The 24,489-nt window shown below is 37.8% G+C and overlaps 1 protein-coding gene across 3 annotated transcripts in view; it reads right to left on the bottom strand.

The window, feature by feature from the left end:
* Nucleotides 1-24,489, bottom strand: part of LOC137572076 (protein decapentaplegic-like) — a 43,089-nt gene that overhangs the window by 3,964 nt on the left and 14,636 nt on the right. The window contains exons 1-2 of one of the 3 annotated variants that reach the window (XM_068283858.1): nucleotides 4,793-5,762; nucleotides 757-1,692 (exon numbers count right to left, since the gene is read on the bottom strand). In XM_068283858.1, coding sequence (XP_068139959.1) covers nucleotides 757-1,678 — 922 coding nt within the window. In that variant the 5' untranslated portion in view covers nucleotides 1,679-1,692; nucleotides 4,793-5,762. Of the gene's footprint in view, nucleotides 1-756; nucleotides 1,693-1,871; nucleotides 1,932-4,792; nucleotides 5,763-24,489 lie in introns of those variants that run through there. The other 2 variants (XM_068283860.1, XM_068283859.1) reach the window with 2 other exon arrangements.

Genomic DNA, 24,489 nt, shown 5'->3' with positions numbered 1-24,489 from the left:
TTGCATTTCTCTCTCTCTTTCGCACACTCTCTTTCCCATCGGCTATTTGGTTTATTGTTCATCTCTCTAATCCTGTGGAAAATAATGCGAAATACGCTTTAATAATAATTGTTATTTTTACAAATACAATATAAAAGCCATTTAGCGCATGCGCTAACTACTCCTGGTGTAATTCGTATGAAAAATTTCAAGGTCACATTTTGGGTTAACAGGTAAAAACGGCCACTTTTGGGCCGTTATGTGTCCTTTTGTAGCCGGCGGCTCAATTTCAATCTGAAGACTCAGCCCCTCATCGTTGCAACCTCTTTTGTCCTTTCATTTCAAGCTGCGGAATTTCCGCGTGATTTCATAGCGCTTGCGTGAATGATGGATAGCAGGTATGCAAATCACCTCAAATGGATGAACTAGAATTTCAGGGAAAATCCCGCATTGCTCTTCATTCGCATTCCGCCTTGTAGGGGAAAGTACGCGTCGAGTGTAATTCAGTTTTAGTGTTTGAAACATATTTACACGCTTGTGTGAACCTTCTGGCAATGAGCAGGTGGAACTTTATATTGTAGGTATAATCGTCTACTACATAGAGAATAGTTATGAAAATTTCGGGAGAGTATGGAAAAAACTAAATTGTGGCTAAGTTCTTATCGAAATTTAACAAAAGTATCAAGGATTTTAGATGAATAAGGACTAAAGTGGACTAAAGGACTTATACTTTCCTAATTTTATTAATATTTTTCAGTTTCTTTTTGAAAAACTCACCTTTATGTGTAAAACTTCGAACTGTGTTCGCTGATTTGGTTAATAGACCCGGTTTTGGTATATTAACCGAATCAATTTCATGTCCCATTATTTGAGCATAGAGCTTTTTCATTGCCTCCGGTATGATGATTTTGGATCTATCGATTTTTGGCGGCCTCTTCATATTGAACAGCGATAGTAGACTGTTCTCGATTTCGACTAGAGTTGATGGATCTGGTTTCACTTTGTCCTTAATTATTTCTTTATTGCTATATGTGGAGGGTTCGTCCTCCCTAATGATGGCCTCAGCATTGGCTGGCACATTGATGGCGGCCACTTCCTTATCCAATATAAGAGTAGTGCCATCCATATTCATTGAATATGGCGTATCCACAAATATAGATGCAGCAGTTGCTGTTGTTGTTGTTGTTGGCGATGTTGTTGATGTTGCAGGTGTTGCTGTCGCTGATTTGTGATGTTGCTGCTCCTTGATAGCCATTTTTATGCTTTGTTGTTTTTGTTGATTTTTATTTTTATTGATTTTATTAACTAATTGATTAGGTTTATTATGATTTAGATTTTTGGAATTTTCTAATTGGTCTGTTCTGGTTTTATGCACTTCGTTAAATTGCAGTTGTTTTTGCTTTTGCCGTTGTTGTTGTTGTTGTTCGTCACTTTTACTAATTTTATTATGATATTTATCACTATCACTGCTTTTGTAGAGTAACTCGTTAAATGGATTAAATGCTTTTGCTAATGCTGTCGTTGTTGCTGCTGCTGTTGTTGTTGTTGTTCTTGTTGCAGATGATTTAATCGCTTTTGTTGCTGTTGATGGCGGCGTTATTGCTGCTAGAAATCTAACTGATATATCCTCGGTGCTAGCAACTTGAACGATCGTTTGAAAAGTCGCCAGCACTGCCAGGAGTAGAAGCCATGCGCGCATGGTCGCTTGTAACTCTGAAACGATACAAAAGCATAGGAAATTGTTAAGCATTCGTCGAAAGGGTTAACACCAACACCACCAATACATGTACGTGCCCTCTCTCACTCTCTCTCCGCTCTCTCTGTCTCACACATTCGCACTCAAAGAGAGAGAGATGAGTGCATTCGATATAATATGAAAAGATTCCACTCACACTCAAAATTATAAGACCATTGCTCAAGTTAGAGCGACACAACTAGCAGTAGAATTAATCACTCTCTCACTCACTCACTCCCTTTCTCTCTCGCTCACTCTCTCTCACTCTGTCATTCACTCAATTGCTGTGATCTGTGTGCCTGCGCGCGTGTGTTTGCGCGCTTGACGACGTGCGGCGCTCAACTGACAATGCGGCGCCCGAGCAGGGTTCTTCTTCTCTGCAGGGCAGGTACAAAACAACTAACTACAAAAAACTACGCTGCTGCCTCTGCCTCGGCCTCTGCTAAGCTGCAGCTTCCTTTTAGACACTCTGGCCCATTTTTATGGCCCACACATAGGTTAAGGGTGAGGCTGCGGATGAGGATGAGGGTGAGGGTGAAAGGTGCATCATCGTCATAATAATATAAAAAAAATGGCTGTCCACTCTTTTACCCAAGAGGGTATTGGCGCGCGTGCGCTGCTCTGCTGTTCTCTACTCCGCTCTGCTCTGTTCCCACATCCATTTTGCACTCCCTCGACCGTTCCCATTGCAATTGCCATTCCGTGTTGCAATTTCAATCGCGGACATTGCACCTTTTTGGTGTTGGCTTGACACACGATCTTTTGGGCCATAATCGGCATGCCTCATTTTATGTCTACGCTTAGAAATTTAATATACCAGAGTTGATCGCTCTGTCCCTCTCTACATTCACAATCGTCGTCGTCACAGCCCCCCCGTTCGACCCCACCCGAATTCGAGAAAAGTGGGTTCAATGCAGTTTGGTTATTAGAGAACTTTTCGGTCGTCATAATTTGTACAGACTTATCGGTTTTGGGTTTTTCTTTTCTTTTTCCTGATTTTTGATTTATAAACAGGGCGGCTTATTACAAACGAGAGAAGAAAGAGAATACCATAACGTAAGTAAGAGGAAACTTATCTAGAAAATTTATGAAAATTATTAGAAGTATTCTATATATTTTGGTTATAGGCAATAAATTTCATAGATTTTATCTCAAGATGAGCCCAGCAAAGGAACAAAAAAGGTGAAACTAAGAGAGAAAGAGAGAGAGCAGCACACGTACACACAGACGCACACACAACAAATTACATGTTGTTTTTCACATAAAGATTAAAATCTTATCTTGTACTAAAAAACAAAAACCAAGAAGGGAAAATATAGTTTTGTTATATGACAGGGCGCTTGGGTGCAAAAGGAATTTTGGAAATGGTTAAAGATGGCACACGCTGGGGGGTGCCAAGAGGTCTCTGTCTTTCTCTCTCCCTGAAATTCTCATCATCAGCCATATGGGGGCAGTCAGCTAAGAACAAAGATCTAACAGCTCTGATAAGGCTAACAAAATACATAGTAAGGAATGATGATGATGATGATGATGATGATGATGATGATGATGATGGGAGGGAAAAAGAAAGGGTGAATGAAATTTTTCATAATTTTTTTTTTTTTTTGGAAAATTTTCATAAATATTTATAAATTTCAATATATATTTATGCCATGAATGCTTTTATGATTTGTTCATAATTTTCTTGTTTGTTTTTAATATGTTCCACGAATTTTGTGGTCGAAGTTGCGTGTGGCATACTATTTTGGTAACAATATATAACTAACTACCTGCCCCTGCCTCTGGCTCTGGCTCGGGCTTTGCGCTATGTGGCTTGTAACCAGGGGGTTTCCTCTTTCGATTCTATTGACCATGGTAAATGCATTGGTTTTTCCCGGCACTCTGTCCATTCAATATTAACCATAGAACTAAAATGAATGTAATGCAGGTTCTGAAATTCCCACAACGTATATGTGAGCAAAAGAAGGAAGAATGCATTGCAAGTCGACAAATTTGATTGATATCTTTAATGCCATTTGGCGATTTTATAATATAATAAACTATGCCAAATATAATCTCAGCAAGTGCACCACAAACCACACTCACCCACACACAAACGCACACCAAACACACACGCACACACACACACAAAGCACACTCATACTTAGTAATGGTGATGTATCTTTTAGATACAATAGATCTCGACATAATTTTGTAATTTATGTCTCTTGGATATTGACATTTCTTTTTGTTGTGCCTTGGCATCTTTGTAATGCCGGCAGTTTTGTGTTGTTATTTTATTGTTAAAGGACTCCCATCTTTATAACATTTAGTTTATTCTTCTATCAGAACGGTACTTTAAAATTTTTTATTGTTAACCTTAGAGGCCAACAATGCTCTCCATTGGATTCTTGGAACGAGAAACACCGTACTCAATCAAGGACAATACAAAATTATGATATACATATGTGGGGAAATATTTTGATTGAGCTGGAATATGGAACGATTCGTTTCAAGTGTGAGAAGAAAATCACGCCCCAATTGGAATTTTCGATATAAAACATACAGAAAATAATAAGGGATGATATATTAACATATTTATATTATGTGATTCCTTTCTAATTAGAACAAGTTCTAGTAGGAAAACTAAAATCCTTTTTCGATAAAATAATTTTCCATTAACAAAATAAACACAAACTAAAACTTTTTGCCACTTTCTGTTCATATGTACAACTATTTGATTGTCGATCGGGTTATATGAAAAGGATCAATTTTCATTAAAGATATTTGTCACATTCCCCAGACTCGAAATACTTTGGTATCAAATTGTGGCCCTGAATATGCATTTTATGTTGGGGTCTTTTGTGTGCAGTTCTCACAGATACAACAAGTTCATATTCGTTTTGTTGTTGTTTCTTTATACATATGTTCTGGTTGTTTTTTTTTTTTTTTTTTTTTTTGCCTGGGGCACATTTACATAAGCTTAATGCAAATGTGAGACCCTGACAATGATAATGATAATGGATAATGTTGATTACTTAAGTTGAGTTCAGTTCAATTTGAAGAACTCAACAGAAGAAGACGAAAACTCGCACTCACCTCAGTCTTATAAAGTTTCCTATGGTTGAATGATAAGTTGTGATATATACGTATGGGTTATATCAGACTTTTCAGATGCCTGTCTGTTTTCAACGACTGACTGATTTGTCTGACACTGTGTGTGTGTGTGTATATATATTGATTTAGTTATTAATTTGTTAAGCCTTATGATTATAGACTTTAGGCCGTTACATATAATATTGATGGATTGCCGCCGCCGTCTGTCTGTCTCTGGGTCTATGTCTGTGGCTCTGGCTCTGGTTTGTCTGGTCTGACACTTTCTGTTCCACTGAAATTTATGACGTTTGTTATCGAGCGGCTTTGGGTTACACATACCCACAGAGGCATACACACGCACACAGGCACAACCGCGCGCGTACACACACACACACAACACACACACAGTTGGAATATTTGCACAATTTACAGCTGTTTATGGCATTTGATGAGGCTTCCGTTTTAAATCACGTTTGTGTAAATATATATATGTGTATATGTGAATTGTATATATGATAACAGAGTGTATGGAATTGGTTTTTCCTTGTATAGTTTTTTTTTATATATATTTGAATCGTTTGGCTTTTCGCTTGCGATAATTGTAGATAAAGTAGATCAAGTTCTTGTTAAAAATTTTATTGCAGCATTCAAGGCGCCGAGGGTTTTTGCTAGCTCGTGTGGTTTCTGCTGTCAGAATGCCGCGGCACATGACACACTATGAAAAACGAGTATCTAACCGATATACTCGACATTTATTTCCTTGTTGTGATTTCACTTTCTTTTCATTTGCAATTTGGTTACTTTGGGCTTTAAGCCTATGGAGCAGGCTCGTTGATTTCCTTCTTTCCTTTCTGCTGACACCACAAAAGTAATCCACATATTTTCCAAAAGTGTTTTTCTCCAAAAACAAAACAAAAAACCGAAATGTAAACGAACAAGCCAACAACAATGGAAACAAGTCGTCGTCAATATTGAATACAAAAATTTAATTGTCTTGTCTTTTTGATGATTTGTTTATGCAGATTTCAAACACAACACTTGGACATGGATAAAGACGATGTAGATGTATCTAAATCTTTGCTTTAGATATTTTGATATGCAACTTATTATTATTATTTTTTTTTTATATATATTTTTTTGGCTGTTCGAATTTCAGGGTTTCCCTTTACAACTTGTCAGTTGACATTCCATTCCAAAAGTCGCACACACACACACGCACACCTAATACACACACGACAGCACTTATGGCTTTTGATACAAAAATTTCCAATATTTCTTCGGTTGTTATTTAAAAATTTTGTAGTTGTTGTTGTTGGAACACGCGCTTTGTGATTGAAGAAGATTTTAAATTGAAAGCTTTTTTTTTTGTGTTGTAATTTTGTATATTTTTCTTTTTGTTTGTTGTTTTGTGTGTGTTTTTTCTCCTTTTTTGTTGTGTTTATTGCATTTGTTATTGTTACGCCAAGTTTTTCACTTTGGTTTCCAGTTCGACGTAGCCGCTTATTTCTCTCTCAACACCGGGCCAGCAGAAATTGTAAGTATAAACTCGATCAGCGCTGTTGAACGACTAACGCCTTCATGTCTACCTGATTCAGATACAGATACTCAGATACAGTAACACACGACGACGACGACGACGAGCGACGACTCGTCTTCGTCGAGTTGTAGTTCGGATCGTTGTTGTCGTCATCGTCGTCGTTGTCGTTGTCGTTGCCGTTGCACTATGGTCCAAAATCCAGATTTTGTGGCATTAACTAGAAGGACTGCAGTTACAGAGTCGAAACTTTGCACAAATAACCATGTTAGGATACAAAATATAAAAAAAAAAATTGGAGTGATTGACCTCCCATACTAGCCCACGCAGCGTATACGTAATGTGTTTTAAATCAATTTGGGATTAAAATAACTATAGCAATTAAAAGTCAGCAACTTAAATTTTAATATTATATTTTGAACTGTTATTAATAAAAAAAAAATTTTGTTTCTTGATTAAGCAATGCAAGCTATAAATAAACAAATTTGGTTTTATTTTAAATAAGATATTTTCGACAATTGCTTCTAAAATAGATGATAATATAAATTTACCTCGGAAAAACTCGGAAAAAGTAATCATAACATAATTCAATACATACTTTGAGCTGTAATTTACAATAATTAGAGTAAACAGAGTGAACAGCTAAACACCTGACTTTAAAAGTGTGCTAAAATTTCATGCGTGCAGTAAAAACAAAAATATTTTTATATTGGATATATTCAAAGTATTCTGTCCAACTAGAAATTGTTTAAATACGATTTTGTTTCAACAAATTTTTGGATTAATGCCACAAAATGTGGATTTCGGACCATAGTGCGTTGGCTGAGACTTTGACTTCGACTTCGACTTGAGAGCAAATGTCTCTCCCTTCATTTGATACTCTCTCAAAGTTTTCATCATCATCATCGGCAGCATCATCATGATCATCTTATTCTTCCGTTGTTCATCATTATTATCATGATCTCGTCTAGCGCCAGTTTCCCAGCCAGCACGACGTCAAAAAGTCTCCTTTACTCTTTCACTCAATCAAACTGAAATTGAGTGCGAGTCCCATTGCGTCGACGCTGCTGCGGCGTTAACGCCGCTGCTCACACAGACGCACACAGAAGGCGCAGTTAATTGGTCGATGGCGCTACAGCGGCTGCTGCTGCTGCGTCGACGTCAACGCAATTTTTGAGTGCAAAGTTATGAACTTGGGCATAAAAGATCTTAGGGAACAGCTTAGGAAATGTCGCAAGGATTTTCACATATGGAAATGGCGTATAAGAAAATCGTATGGAAATGACACAAACAATTTCAACTACATGTCTACACTGTTAACCCACATAAATAAAAAATAGTTTTTAAAAACCATTCAATAAGAATCTTTAATTCAATTATTGAACCTTTTTGTGATAAGCTTTAAACTATTACTTACATATATTTTTTGTGCTATCTTCTAGAACTATTAAACGGAGAATATGTCCAATAGGGGGACTAGTCCGTTTTGCTTTTGTGATCCCAAGTTCGAAATAACAACCTCAACTCAATTTACTCTGTCTTGAGGAGAAGTTGCACGAGCCAAGAGGTATAAAACCAAACTGTCTCGTCTTACAGAGATCTTGCATTCCTGGAGCTCTGGGAACTCACTGCCAGCCCAGTCAGCGCCGGATCCGGATAAGCCCAAGACTAGAGTGAGTGAGAGCAAACGAGTCGAAACAGTGTTTTTTTCTCTTTGTTTGATTGTTGTTGTGTTTCGTCGTCGTTTTTTAGAGGGTCTCTGTGTGTGTATGTGTGTGTGTTTAGGTAACGAAATCCTTAACAACAACAAAATGAAATCAAAAAGTCGGGAATTAGTATAATTTTATTGGTTGGCAAGAGGTAAAACAGTCAGAGGCGGCCATAAGAATGACACTCTCTGGCTCTTTCCCACACACACACACACAGAGACCCAAAGCGAGTAGCACTAATACAAATGCAAATACATCTAAATGCACTTTAAACTGCCTTCTTGTTGGTGTTGTTGTTGGCCCTTTTTTTCTCTTCTGTTTGTGGAGATGACTTGGCTCTGACTTCACTTGGCTATGGCACACCCGCGCAGGCGCAGCCAACATGACTGCCTCAAAGGTCTCTCGATCATGATGATGCCGCAGTCGTTGTTGTTGCTTTTGTTGTGGTTGTTGTTTTTTTATTTTTATTACCATCGAAGCAGGTGCTGCAGACCAGCCAAGACGACGCTGCCTCATTGTGGCCAATAGGTGGAGCTGCTTTGGCTAAAATAGCCAAACACGCAAAGCCCAAAATGATGCACGTTTTGAGCGCGCCAATTTCTTTAGTTACTCGTGGGTATATTGGTCAATATGGACATTTACTTGCCTTTACACTAGCTATTTATCTGTTAATTACTTAGTATATATTCTTTGAAAATAATACAACTACTGCTGACTTTATGTACCTCTTAATAAATGGTGCAAGTTTCTTGGCATCGAACTTGTATGGGGACTTAATATCTTTTGGAATTGCCAATTGGGGCTGCACCACGTTTCTTTAAGTTTTGAATCAAAGGATCTACCATTTGCCCAGCTGGTGGATGCGATAGTTGATTTTTCCACAACTTCTCAATTCCGAATCACTTTTTTCCATAAGCTAATTTTTCTATGCCAAATTGGGAACGGCAATTCCTAGTAGAAAGTAGACTGCGAAAAGTAATGCCCACCCCAAAAGAGATGTCTGTTGGGTAAGTTTTCACTGTAGCTTTGAGATCAAAGGAGGACTTTCTGTGATTTGTTGTAATGATGTAAAATAAATGCAATTAGGTTGACAAACATTTATTTTATTCAAGAGGTCACTGCCTGATTGCCTCATACTCGGTTATTGGCATTCGTGTCCTTGATTCTAAAATGGTTTATTAAGTAAAAACCGTTCAATGCCTTCAAAGTGCTTGGATAAGTCAGTTATAATCTCGAGGGTATTTTTCCAGTCTAGATCAGTTTGAATTGCAAGTATGTTTTAGTTGCATGGTTTAAGTTATTATGTATTTGTATTCTTGTTCTTTGGCCTCAACTTGGCACATTCTCCTGCGTTTCTCTACCTCGCTGACTGGCGTCTTGAATAGTCGCGACCGTTGTCTGAGTCTGGGATGGTGAGTCGGTGGCTGGAGACTGGTCAACTTAAGCGTTGCCAGACATTGTGGCTTTCGTCTAGCTCATAGGTTTGAGCTCTTCTTTATGGTCATGGCATGGGTTTGGTTTGCTGGCGCCAAGGCTGCTTAAGTAGCTGTTGTCGTTGGCTATGGCCGATGCCTTTGTTCCTGTTCTATTCGGTTTCTCTTTTTCTTTCACTTGACGCCTGTCTGGGCATCATATTTCGCAGTAATTTGTCAGATAGAATTCTATCCTGCCAACCGGAAGGGATAACAACTTGTTATTTTGGGTATTTGTTGTCCGCGTTTAATGTGAGCCATGGTCCGTCACTTCTTTATAGCAAATCTCTGTCGTCGCTTTGGCTACTTCAATGCCCAGCCTTCTTTGCGCTCCAACTACCAAGTGATTCATGCCCATTGGCGGAAGAAAATGAAGAAAAAAAGAACCACACAAACACAAACACACACACACACCACAACATACACATACATAGAGAGAGCAGAAGAAGGCGGCTCCAAAATGCCAACGATGAGTAAACTCTCCAAAGATCCTTTTGTATGTTAATCGCCGGAGCCCAACAAAAGCCGCCGCCTTCTGTTTGTCTGTTGGTTGGTTTGTCTCTCTGTATGTCTGTCTGTCTGTCTGTCCGTCTGTGTGTGTCTCCCCCAGTTCCATCTTTGTCTGTGTCTGAGAGTGTATGCGAGTGTTGAGTTTGCATGTATGTATGTATATGTGTTTGTCTCATTCTGTGTGTGCTCCTCCTTCGTTTTGTTCATTCTTTTGCTTCAGCTCCCTTCCTGCTCCCTCTCCCACGCCACATTGGGAAAGCGAACAGAAGATACAGATTCTTGGACAGCTCTCAACTTTTAATGGCATTTAATTACCTTTCTGCTTATCGGACCACCAGAAATTTTGTAGTGCTATCGTTTCTGTCGTTCTTCCTTTGATTTTTTGCAGCCCTGGAATGCTGACCTGATCCTAGGACGTTCACTTGGCCCGTTCACCAACGTCGTCGCGCCAGTTGCCCGGCTCTACTTTCACTCCAACACACAAATCCATTATCAGCTGCACTTCATTTATCAACTCTCGGCTCATTTATAACAACCTTTGCCAAAAAAACCAAACACACACACACACACACTCACACGAAACTCCTTGAGTTCTCTAGCCTGGCGGCTGTCTAGATGATGACCACATGCCAGGCCTTTTGCCATTTGCAGCCTCTCAGCAGGATCATGATCCTTTTTTCTTGTTTCTTGAAGCTGGTTTTGCATCCTCCGTTGTTGTCCCTGGGTCGCAACGGGGGCATGAGTTAATTGTCATCCTATAAAGGAGGCTGGACGAGAATGACGTTAAGGATATGCAACTAAGCAACTACAGGGCGAGGAAATTGAGTTAATTTCTAGGCAAGAATCAAACTCAAGAGCGAGATGCTCAATTAAAAGGGAATCTGATTAAATGAGTTTCATTCAGTTTAGCGTAAGGGAAATGCTTTCATTTCGATTGACATATTCAGTTGACTTCTAATTCTTTAGCTCTGATAATAATATCTTACTTATATATAAATGATTATCTTAGATACAGCAATAATTAGGAGTTAGGGTTTACAAATGCTAAGTCGTTTGATTTTTTTGCCCTTGTATTGCTAACATGGTTAACCATGTATCTAAGCATTTCCTCATCCATAATAAGCCTTCAGAGATCCTTTGTTCATTGACTTTCATGGGTTTCAGCTAATCAATTACCTTCGCGTTAACCTGGTAACAATGCGGCTTGGCATTGGCACGTGGACATCAAATTGAGAGCCTTTCACTCGGCCACACTGTTGGCGTGTTTTCAATTTGATGGAAAGGTGACAGTCAGTCATTCAGTCAGTCTTTCAGCCATCAGGCTGACAAAAGAACCAGTAGAAAGACAACAGGAAGACAAAGTAGTGGAAGAAGAATACACTACAGACTTCAGAGTGGACAATTGTCCAGTCAATGTATCGAATGAGTTCGAATTGTTGCTTGACTGGCTCAAGATGCTTGTTTTGGTTTGGTTTTCGTCTTGTCTTTTGTTCAATTAAAATGTTATTATTGTATGTAGTTGTTGTTGCAGTTACAGTTGTTGTTGTTGTTGCTGCTGCAACTGCAACTGCAACTACAACTGGGGACTCCAAGTCTAAGTTGCATTTTGTGAAAGCTGATCCTTGGGCAAACAACAAACGACAAACGTTTTGTAAGAGATATATATATATATATAGAGAGAGAGAGAGAGAGACAGTGAGAGATCTGAGAAGCGGGAAGCTGGAATCAAGGGAAACGGGTCGCCGTCTTGATCTTGTGGTAATTTGATGCTGCCGCCTGATGTTTCTTCTTGTTGTCTCTTGTTCTTTTGTTGTCAACGGCAGCGTTTTGTTTGTTTATAGAGTGGATAACAATGCCACCACTAACTGACTGACTCTCTAAGTGACTGCTTCACTGACCATTAGCCTGTCCTCCGAGCCCTGAGCCAGGACAATATGCCAGCTTGTAAACGCTTGATTTATGCACTTTTGATGGAAACCCAATATCGGTAATAACAAAAGAAACAATATAACGACCAAGTAATAATACTGTTTATCCATTTTTTTAGGTTTTTTTTTTTTTTATTAGCGCCATTCTGTAATTTGTAAGACCCAGGCTGCGGGAGGCTTTTTACACTGAACGAAATTTGTACATTTTGTCATAATTTACAAATTGTTAAAACAATTTCAACTACTTAATTCGAAAAGGCTAAGTAGACTTTGAGTATGTCCATGGATGAAACTTGTACTGTTAATATTATTAGGGAATTGAATTGTTAAGAAAGTCAGCCTTTAGAGAGTTTTAAGACTCTTCAGTCTCCTTATTTTTAGAATTAGTCTCTTGCAAACTTAACTATTTTTGGCGCTCTGTGTATAGATGTTGTATTTATTGTGTTGCAAGTTTATGTAAGTTAGGTCAAAGTAAGAGAATTTTCATCATAATCTTTGCTATTATCGTCATTATTGATCGATCCCTAGCCACATGGCTTCCACTTGCACTCCACTTTATGGAAACAGTTTGAATTCAAATTAACACAGCAGGCAGTCCTCCCCCCTTGGCCCCTTCCTTGGGTATAGGCATTAAAAGTCAATTGCAATTAAGTCGTGGCTTTCCCCTTCCCTTATCTATGTATATTTTCTTGTTTTCTCTAAGTTCCTTTTTTTTTTTTGGTTGCTCTGGATATGTGTGAAAATATCAAAGGTAGAAGCTCGAGGCCTTCAAGTGGGCCACAAATCACAAATCAAATCGAGAACCGAAGCAAAGTCCAAGCGCCATCGATAAAACTTAATGGCTGCCCATAACTGTTAAGTTGAATGGCTGTTGCAGGTGCCACGCCAAGAGCCCAAAAAAAAAAAAAAACAAATTCTTGAAGATGGAAAATTGCAGCACCATCAGCAGCGGCAGCGGCATTCAAATTTATTACTAATTAGGTGTGAATTGTATTGCAACAAAAAGGTGGCAACAAGTGCTGCAGCATGCAACATAATCGAAATGGGTGCTAATTGAATGGAGGCCTTTGATCTGACTATATCTCTCCGTCCTCTGCATGTCTATTTATTTACAGCAATTGTAAAACACAACACAAATCGTGCATAAAACAAACAAATTGAGAATTTTCGGCATGGCCAGGTATGGGTCCTAGGTACCTAGGGCAGGGGTACATACATCGTTTGCCATGGCACTTCATGTAATCGCCCAGCAAATGGTTTTATTTTTCCAATCCGTTAGCTGCACATCAAAATCATCATTAACACCGTTAAATGGAGCTCGACAAAAAACTAAAGCAAAGTGTCAAGTGGCAAGGAAACATCAAATTTTATGATTTCATAAATATTTAACTCTAGATTTTGAAGTTTAAACTTCCAAAAATGGAAGGTTTTTTTTTTTTTGGTACAATCTGTAAAAATTGTTGTTTATACAAACTTTCCCAAATATCGAAACGAACACATTAATTTACTTTGACTTCGATGATGTGTTCTTGTTGTTGTAAACACACTTTTCAGTATTTTCAGTTGTTGTTGGTTGTGTTGGTGGTTCGTCGAGCTATGCGGCTATGTTGCTAGTGTGATGTTTTAGTTGTTAACACATAAACTAATTGTAATGGCGCAATAATCGCCACTTACATAAAATGTTGCTTAATATTTATTGTTGATTTTTATGTATTTGGTATTTCATTTTTAAGTAGTTTATTAATTTAATTGCTCTCACTCGATGTGTAATAATTTTATGAGAATAAATTGGTATTGCCATCATCAATAAACAGTGATCAAAGAGTGTTGGGAAATCGTATAAGAATTGCCCATTTAGCTGTAATAAGTGTTGAGAACTGTCTGTGAGTTAATTTTACAAAGTTAGCTGTAGTGTTTTGAGTTTACCTTAAGCCAGTAATTGATTTATTTAAGACAATTGTAAAACTTAACACAAATTGGTAATAAAACATAAGGATCAAAGTCAATTATAGCATCGAGTTTTGCTAAACTTTTATATCATATCTTATGAAATAGATTGACAGAGTGTTGAAAAGTTAAATAGCATAAAAATGTGCCAGTGTTGGAAAACTGTCTTTAATTCTATTCTATAACAGATTGACAAAGTGTTGTTTGTCTTGTATTTTATTGCAATTGGGAGAGATTTACATGTTTTGTGTGTATGCGCACTTTTCTAAAACGTAAACAAAATGTTTAAAAAGTCAAATTGGCCGATTGGCAAATGGATAAACCTCGCATATTATGCGATTCGTTGGATTCAAACCGCTCCTAATTCTTGTGAAGAACAATCGAAGTAGCAAAAACTCTTTGCCAATTTGATATGGTTATTTATGCGCCAGACCATAAAGTTATGTTACATTTTCCATACATGCATATGTAGAATGCGATAGCTTCAGATACTTTACTACATCATATCAAAATGATCGTAAAATATTCCATCTAAGCATCTGCGAGTACGCACCTTCCAACAATCCAAACAAATTTTTCAATGCAAATGCATAGATCGAGGTGGAAACATTGTTGCCAAGATGATAAAATTGTTTGAGAGAATCTGTCACCTTGTCGCTATAAATTCGAAACACAGATCCAAAAACCGCAACGCAAAGACCCAAGTGGGAAAGAAACACACACACACACACACACAAACGCACACACTTCTCTGGGTGTGGAAGGAAGGCATTGAAGTCTCGTAAATTGTAAACAAAATTATTGCAACGATTGCCAAATTAAGTGCAACCGCAAAAATGAAATTCAATTTTGTGCAAAATGCAATTTTGTTTGTTTGTTTTACCAGTTGTTGTTGTTGTTGTGGTTGCACACAAAATTGAGATACAACGTGGCCCAAAGTAGAGAACTAGAAGAAGAATTAGCCTTTCACGTATTTTAGTCTATTTTTAGGTCTTTTGGTTAAAAGTACGTTGTAACTTGTTTATTTATTAGCATTTTGTTTGACATTGAAAATAATTTATAAACTTTGTCTGCACAATTTATAAACTGGATCGGGCCTACACATAAGTATTTACGCGATTTTCATTCATAGGGAATTCATTCCCGATTCTTCTCTATTTTCCTCCAGCCTTATTATGAATGCAATTGCCTTGAGCTTGCACAGATGTTTGTGCTCTCGAGCAATTTAACTGTAGGACCAAAAATGGTTAAAGTCATTCATGTCAGAACCCAAGCCAAAGAAGCCGCAATTGATCAGTATGCAACATGTTGCATGAGGCAGCAGCCAGAGTTGGAGCCACAGCCAAAGTCAGAAATCGAAGCAGCCGCAATGTTGTGGCAACAACAATTGCAGGGGCAATTGCTATAAAATGTTGCCAGCTGGCATCTTGTAAATGCAACGCATGACAATGAACAACGAACAACTGCTCCTCCCCCCGACCATCTTCGGTCCCCAGTCCCCGTCTTATGTCCCGTTTTGGTGCTGGACAAGAGTTGGGAGTGAATGGCCCGGCCCACAGTGCGTATGAATGAGAATCGAGAATGGATTTGGAGAAGATACCAGCGTGATTGTATTGCCAAGTCCATCGATTGGATGGGGCAATGGGGCATGGTGTGTGGAAATCATTGAAAACTCACGCATCACGCACGCATCTCGCATCTGACACAATCTCTTCTAATTTCGCATGCAGCCGCTGACTTGGACTCAGGACTCGAGTGGACTGGACTGGACTGAAGAGACTCCTCTCGATTGTCAGATCGCGTGCATTGGTCATATATGGCATTGGGGCGCGCATGGCGCACGTTTTAATTAGGATAATGAGTTGTTTCCGGGCCTCTTCTCATTGAAAACTCTGACTCCTCAGACTATGGAGGACCAGTTGCAACATGTGACCATAAATGGCTAGACCATGTTGGAATTACAAATCGTTGTAAGTTTAATTAAAAATTAATAAATTTATGAGTTGCCATTCGCATTAGCCATGCCAATTGACTGACCAACAAACCAACCAACCAACCAGCCAACCAGTCAACAAACCATCTACAACAATGCCACGAATGTTGCCATGTTGGTTTCTTCTTCTGGCCTCTCCATTGATTTATGGCCCTAGCCTGGAGACTCGCACAGATCACTGGCTCAAGTCAGAGAGAGACTATCAGGCGTCGACTTACTATATGCTGTGTACATATGTACACATGGATGTATGTGTGTGTGTGTATTATTTTTTGTTTCCATGTTATACTCCTCTTGTCCTGGCGCTGACATATAACAACCGCAAATGTTTGAACTTCAAGGCGCACCGCATACCAATGATGAGTGATGTGCCCTTTGGCTACTTCAGTTGCGTTGACTAATTACCCAAACGAACGAATGAACGAACAAACGAACAATGGAACAATTTTCCAAAATTCTGCATATAAATTTAATCAATTTAAATGGGGAATACATTTTTTAAAGGTTATTTAACATTAATGAAAGTGAATGATACTGAAAATACTTTCTTTTCTGACTTTCTTATAGGTAAAATATAATCACAATTCAAATAAACGTCATTGAGATTTTATAAAAGGTTCAAATGATTCTAAAATCTTTCTTTATAATATACATATATTCCTTTCTAATATCAAATACAGCAAACAGAAGCCTTTATACTATATACATACATTTCTTCACATGCAACCACGGTTAAAAAGTGGCTCATCGTTGGTGGGCTTCGGCAACATGACCAAAAAAACAATCCAAAAAGAAGAAATACATCTTCAACTCTTTAGAGAGAAACATTTTTTTGGTGGACGCCCAAACAAATACCAAATATTAGCGCTTACCCTTTCAACGCTTATATACTGTATGGCGCTAAGTCGGCAATCTCTGGGATCTATGTATGCATGGTCTCCGGAATTGAAGAACGTATGTATGTATGTATGTATCTTTCGGGATGGACTCGTTGGCACTTGGTGTTGATGTTGTTTAATTGCCTTAGCTGAAAGACGTACGCATGTCAAGTACAAATCAAAGCGAAAATCGAAATAGATACAGATACAGATAGACTCGATTCGATTGAGATCGATACAAAGATACATCTCAAATGGGGTCTGCGTTAATTTTTTTGTTTATTAAGCGGTAAATATCAAAGTTGAGCATAAATCAAATGTAGCTTGTACATATACATATATATATATATATCGTATCGATATAGATACTTGTACTATAAGTTGGCCTGATCGTGTTCTTGTTGCTGTTTCGAAACTTTTTTCTCTCTCTCTCGCTATGTTTTTTTCGTTAATTTGTACATTCTACAAAATGCAACTTATATCTTTGTATCTCACGGTCTGTTTGTTTGTTGTTGTTGTTGTTGTTGTTGTTGGTTGCTTGGTGCTTCTAGTGTTTGTTTGTATAGCCGGTGTAGTACGCTCACTTGCCACTGGGTTCTGTTTAGTTTCAGTAACCATTTTCCAATTAACACAAAACGCGTGTTTTTCACCTTAATTAATACAAAACTTTTTATCAATATTTGCAATAAAAATCAATCAACAGCATTTGCAATTAATCAACATCAAAAGCCAAAAGGCAAAAAGCGCCAAAAAGACGAAGAAAAAGAAGAAAAAAATCTAAAACAAAATCGCACCTGTTCTCTTTCTCTAGTCAATATACTTAGTAGCCATAATAGATACAGATACACTTTACATCTATATGTATGTATATATAGATTTCAAGATTTTACCTGTGTATAGAAGAATAACAACATCAACAATTAAGTATTTATAAGAACAAGTTGCTGCCACGCGTTTTGCGTTTTTCGGCAATTTTCCAGTGAAAAAATGAATTTGTTCTTGGCATTTGTATATATTTACTAGTATACAAGTGTACATATACTTAGATATACATACATATATTGTAGTAGTTTTGTAGTAGAACTTGACCTTTTCCGATTTTTTGCCATTCCAGGTATTTTGCCCCCCACAACAGCAGCGGGATACATTTGTTTCCCCTCATCATTCTCAGATGAGAGCTTTACAAATATTAGCTTATTACGCTAGATTCATATGAAATTTGGGAGTACCTAGGAAGGGAAGATGCAAAAATTTATTTGCACTTAAGGTAAACACATTTGGAAACACTTTTCTAGAAATTATTGATTTGTGAATTGCTTTAATCTGATTTAATACATACATATGTATATATATTATAAGTACTTCCATGAATTATCTCTTTAGCTGCGTTTTCAATTGATGTGATGCATATAAGCAATGAATATGCAAAATTTTAATAGCATTTGGCATGAGATTTCACACAGAATAATGTTTTCCATTCTATAATTTTATATCATTTGATCGGTCTGGAGGGTTTTATTACAAAACAGATTTTGTATTTTGGAAAATTTTTCATGTTCATTATATCCTGTCAATTTATATTTTAAGGTTTTATTAATGGGAATTAGACCAATCACCTTAATGATTGAAATTTAGACACTATTGAAGTATCTTTAATATATTTTCTTTATAAAGTCTATAAAAATGTGAATGGTTTTAACAAAGTTTCTACAAAGAAAGTAAATTCTAGTTCAAAGAACTTTAGATAAAAAGGATTTGCTGGGAGGATAATAATTTAAATTAAAAGGATTTGCTGGGAGGATAATAATTTTATTAGCACTTCAACTCAATCGAAATTGGGCGAATAATAAATCTTATTTTTTAAGTTTCATAAATATTACAACTAATACCTTTAATTTTAGGTTTATTCTAGACCTTAGATTCTTGCAATAATTTCAAGGTATGTGTAAATAATTTTGTGCTGGGTACATTCAAGTCGGTCGACTTATTGACTTTCCAATTATTATTTAAATTTTATGATAAAGAAATTGTTGTGTTGTTTTTAAATTCATTTCGACAAAGATTTAAATAGGATTATCCCAAAATAAGTTTTTGTTTCTCTTGGCCATACAAAAGTTATAGATTTCATGGAACAGAGTCCAAAAGTTTTGAACAGACATATTGAAACATTTTGCATTGTGCATTTGTTTTTCATATGGGAAAGAATTGTATCTATATATGTATGTAATCCATATTCAAACAGAAATGTTTGATTATTGTTCATTTCGGTTTATTTAATTGAACTATTACATTTTGATGTCTATTCACTTGACTGGACTTGACCTTTCAATGTTACATACATCGTAGTGTATCGGTTGTGCCTGAATTGTCGCAGTTCAAGCATCTGTTTCTTTTTTTGGATCACCAAACATCTCATAGTCTGTTGCATTGTTCCACTTATGGCCAAACTTTGGATTGTCCCTCCTACACACCTTACGATATTCCCTCTCCGTCTCACTCTCGATCGGATTCTATCTCGCTCGCATTCACATCGACAAGTTACAGGCCAAGCGTTGAAATTAAACCAAGTGCATTAATTTATTACACAACAAACAGATTGCTTCGCAAATCAAATGAAAATTTACGGCGCATGGAAAAGATACAGAAGGAAAAGTGCATGGCAGCCACACGGCGGACTCTTGGGCATAATCAATACAATTTGCGCTTTACGCCTGGCTGGCAAACGACAGGCCAGAGAGGGGATCATAGGAGAGAGAGAGATAGAGAGAACGAGGGAGAGACGCCAGGAACGATCACTCTAGACAGACAAGACGGCATGTTGCCTCTGTCCGTTGCCTGCCTCTGCAATGGCCAACTGAGCATGGCCAACAAAATGCTCGAAGAGTGGCGCTCGTGCGCATCCATCTAAGCAGACGGGTGGATGGTCTTGGGGCAGGAGAAGTGGCAAGATCAGAGCAAAAGGAGACTTTTTGCTGATAATACACGCATGCCACCCACCATTGTGGCAACCTAAAGTGATCGTGCCCAGCATAAAGTGCTACATTTAATTGCGCGCCAAACCAAAACGCACCCCCCAACCAGCCCCAACCCCACATCGCACTGCTCCTCTGCTCTTTTGTGTGCTCGGCATGTAGCGCACTTAATATTTATTGTTTATTTACACAAGCGCGTTTAATCGCAAAGCGCAAACGCGCAATTGCCCAAAAGAAGGCCCCTAGCCATCGGCATCGCCATCGCATCGTCACCTCTTTAGAGTCCAGAGTGTGCCCCCTGGATCAGAGAGCATTGTGTGCGAAAAGTTTACCTTAATATTGATTCTAGAGACACTGAAAGACGGACACCAAAAGAATTACATAGAAATAGAGAGAGAGAGAGAGAGATCGTGAAAGAAGCGTGGGAGGAAAACAGTTTAAAATTTCCATGGGTTTTTCTTCTAATTCGTTGGGTTTGATATTTAGACAGAAACTGCCCTAACACAGTGGGTCAAAAGTTGACAAAGTAAATACGAAAATGATGTATTTAGCTTCCAAATTTTGCAACTCTTACTCTCCGATAAAATCTTTTTCTAAAGTCCTCCTCAGATGAAAATCTATTCTTTCTTGAAGTTGTCAATCATCTAATATTAATGGGCCAATTATTATGTTTGGATTGGGTTCGTCTCTTTTGTGTTTATTTCATGCCCACGTTGAATGGCTCACGATGATTGTACAGAAATTAATTGAAATATCATTCGCATGCCAATTTTTTTAAATTTAACTCCTTGGGCCAATTTGTCCAACTGTGGTCTGCCCCGAAAAGGAAGAAGAAGAACTTTCATTGAATTGACTATCGACAAAATTGCCTCTATGGGATGGGTGGGATTCTACCTTATTGCGTTTCAATATTTTGTTTTGTGAAAATCTTGTGTATTTTGTTCGCACAGGCTCATTTAATTGCTAATTTATGGTGTTGTATTAGAAAACGGGCGACTGAAACGCTGGAAGGGGATGTGCCAAGGGGGGGGAGCTTAGATGGGCATTTCTCATTTAGTCAGGTAGCAAGGCCCCTTCAAAACATTCTTTTTTTTCGCTCTCTCTTCTTTTTTGATAATTGCTCTGATTTGTTGGTTTTGTTTGGTTTTTGAATGTGTTTTTGCCAAATCAATTTTTGCAACTTTGTGCGATGCATGCAGAGCACAACAGAGTGTGAGATAGCGGGGGAGAGGAACCGAAGGGGTACAGCGAAACATAAATAAACAGAAAATGAGAAAATTCAAAAATTATAGTATGCAAGTATCTTAAAGATACACACACACACACACACATACGAATCAGGGATTTTTCCCACCAAAAAACCAAAAAATTGTTACATGTCATAACTTGGTAGAGAAAAACAGAGACACTTGAGAGACCCGCAGAGAGTTCATTAATTATGCAATCAGAAGTAGCGGCTAGAGCGATTTATAGGCATAAATGTAAAGATGAAAAATTTGCATAATTCCTGGAAGGCCCCGACCGACATCGTCATCGATCGTTGTAGTTGTCGTGCCGAAATCTACCATATAAAACTGAGCAAGAGAAACAGAATGAAAGGGTGAAAGAGAGGAGGAGGAGGAGGGGGATAGAGAAATATGCCTGCTCAAGTGGCTTAATAGCTGGAGAAAACAAGTGAAGTTCAACAGTTTGGAGAGCACTCGAATCCGCCGTCGAAAGAAAACACTCCAAGGAGGAATCACAGTCGTTGTAGTCAGAGCTCGGGAATCGAACTCATAACCGGGAGTTGGGGAATCTCCCAGCTCAGTTGTTGTGATGATGGTGAAGATGATGATGATGCCTAGCCACGGCCTATTGAAAATGAAAATAACTTAATGCAAAGAGGCAACGACAACGTTCAACTGTTCATGAGCAAACAACAGAGGCAACAACATGGCTTAACTCGTTGGCTTCGTTGGCTCTTAACGAGGCCGACATCAAACAAAACGTTGGACCACAGACCAGAAACAGAGAGAGAGCGAGAGAGAGAGACCAACTGAGGCCGGCTAAAATCTTAAAGCTGGTCTTTACTCACTGCTATGCAAACAATTCCTAGGCAACAACTGCAACAACATGGCATCTTTACAAGTGTGTGTGTGTGTGTGAGTGTGTGTTACTAACATTTCACTCAACATGCTGGATTGTGGTCCAAGGCATAGCTTAACAAGAAATTAATTTTACTTTAAAAAGTATCGACCCAACAGTTACCCTTGATCTACTTCGACCTTATCATTATCAAAGTTTTGCAATGAATCAAAATGCTTTTCAATATAGATTCATCCTCATTCTGGAATCCATTGATCTATCCATCTTTACTCAATTCTTGAGTTATCTATTTACAGGGTGTTAGCACCCTTGCTAGCATATGCCAAAACAAGACCGCTCGCTGGTAATGTGAAAAATGTTTAAATCAAATATTGACCAGAACTCGAGCCTCGAGTCCAGTAAGTAAGCAAGTACAAGAACATTCAGAGCTCTGGCGAGGTTGATGATTTTTCAATTTGGGTTTTGTAGTTTTCCGCTGCGGTGGCGGAGAAGCGAGAGATAGGCCATGCAAAGCAACTCCAACTCACTTTAAAACAGTTCATTTCTTTTGTCAAGGCTTCGGACTGTTGGCTCATTGTCAGCCGGACAGTAGTTGGCCTTTTACATTTTGCCGCTTGGTAAATGTCGCAGGCAAACAGCTACCGCTTGTTGCTTCTGACTGCTGCTGGACTCAACTTGGGGACAAGATAAAATATTTAAACATGTTTAGTGATTTGCTGTTAAGTAGTGGGTAATGCACAGCAGAGATGATGATGATGATGATTGTGGTTATTGCTGATCTTCAATGCCAGGGCCAGGGTGAACTTTGCCCATCGGACAATCGTCAGGTATGAATGATGACAGCTTTAGCGCTGCCGACGATGATCAACGATTGGGGCAAACCAAGGCAGCGGCTGTGGCACAGGCAGAGGTAGCATGCCGCCCCAATGTTTGTTTATTTATTTGCTTTTAGCTGTTAATAATTTATGTAAGAGCGTGTGGGCACTTGGAAAATAACAAACATTTGGCTTCTGCTTAGGTTGCCCCTGCCTCAGCCTCAACCTCAGTATCTGCCTCCTGTATTTGCCTCTGCTTCATCTTGTTCAATCTATCTTCTAGTTGTACGATTAGCAAGGAAAAATTATGATTTTGAACTTCGATTTGGTTGTGCCCATCTCTCTCTCTCTCTCTCTTTCTCTCTCTCTATCTCTCTATTAACATTGGTAATGAGCTTTTAAATGCATTTTGTGTGTTTGTGGAAAGCATTCAATGGCTTTCCCACTTTTGTCCAGATGCTACGTATCCGTGATATTTGTTGAGCCATTGATTGGGTAACTAATACACATATTTAGATTGATGGACATCTTGGCTTTACTTTCTTTTTAGTTTTGCTTAATGAACAAATTAAAGCTTAAAATTGAATACCTTAAACTGAAGACTAGTTCAAAACACTTAAGGCATTTATGAGTTTCATTCTTGACAATAACATTCTAATAGCCTAAGAAATTACTAAACAGTCAACTAACCAGGACTCCCAAGTCCATTAACCATTATTTGAAGATGGAAGATATAAATCTCTCTAATTCAACTATTTCAATTTCTGGAATACATTTCAAATCTGTTGTTTCTGCTTTAAAGTTTTCTTTTATTTGAAATTCATCATATGTTCTACATCTGATAGCAAAGATTTGAAATTGTATTTAAGATGTATACGAGATGTAAAATCATTATTTTTCACTCGAGATCTATATTGCTGAGTGATTTCGATTTCTCATGAAGCGTTTACTCTGCCAAATTCATCAATGCAACTCAAATTCGAAAACAAACAATTAATTTTTATGAAAAAAGCACCAAAAAAAAAAAACATCTATCGAAATATGCAGAAGAATTTTTTTCTTTGCTAGCTGCCCAAAATATAATACTTACAAATTGTTCAAATTCTATTCCCAGAAATACACTTTCAATTAATTTTCACCTCTAAACACACACACACACACCTACACACCCACCAAAATTCAAGAAAAAAAAAGTATTTCCCAAAACAATTGAAATCACTGCGAAATTTTTGCAATGATTACGTGAGAGAGAACATATAGCAAAAAAGCCCAAAAATAAGACTACAACAAATACAAACGAAAAAAAAAAAACAGGTAATATGTTTAACTAAAAAATAACTAAAACAAAGCAAACACAGTTTGCAAAAAAAAAAAACTAGAAAAAATTGAAATAAATAAACTCAATGCAACAATAAGTAAATATATATCTATATTAAGTAGCCGATTTAAACAAAAAGCGGAAAAAACGGCGAGAAACAAGTGGCATAAATGAGGAAAGAAGTCTGCGGCGGTTCATATAATAAACAAATTGAAAACTGGCAAAAGAATTGCACATAGCGTACTTAAAACATAAACAAAAGGAGCCAAACCAAAAACCAAAAAAAATCAGAGAAAACATAGGCCATAAAAATTTCAGAGGCACTTGGAATAAACGGCAACTTGTTTTTCCACCAATAGACAAAATGCCAAAAAGAAAAAGAAGGGGAAAAGAAACAGAGCAGAAACAAATGTAGTCATGGGAACCGAACCAAAAGATATCCTGTAAATTTTTAACGAATGTTATCAATTAGTTCTTAGAATAAGAATAACGTAAGAATAGTACTGAAATCTCCGAGTCAGATCGAAGCGACAAAGGGC

Source organism: Drosophila tropicalis, unplaced genomic scaffold, assembly GCF_018151085.1.
Source record: "Drosophila tropicalis isolate 14030-0801.00 unplaced genomic scaffold, ASM1815108v1 contig_186, whole genome shotgun sequence".
Classification (NCBI taxonomy): domain Eukaryota; kingdom Metazoa; phylum Arthropoda; class Insecta; order Diptera; family Drosophilidae; genus Drosophila; species Drosophila tropicalis.
This window is presented reverse-complemented; position numbering and strand designations above follow the sequence as displayed.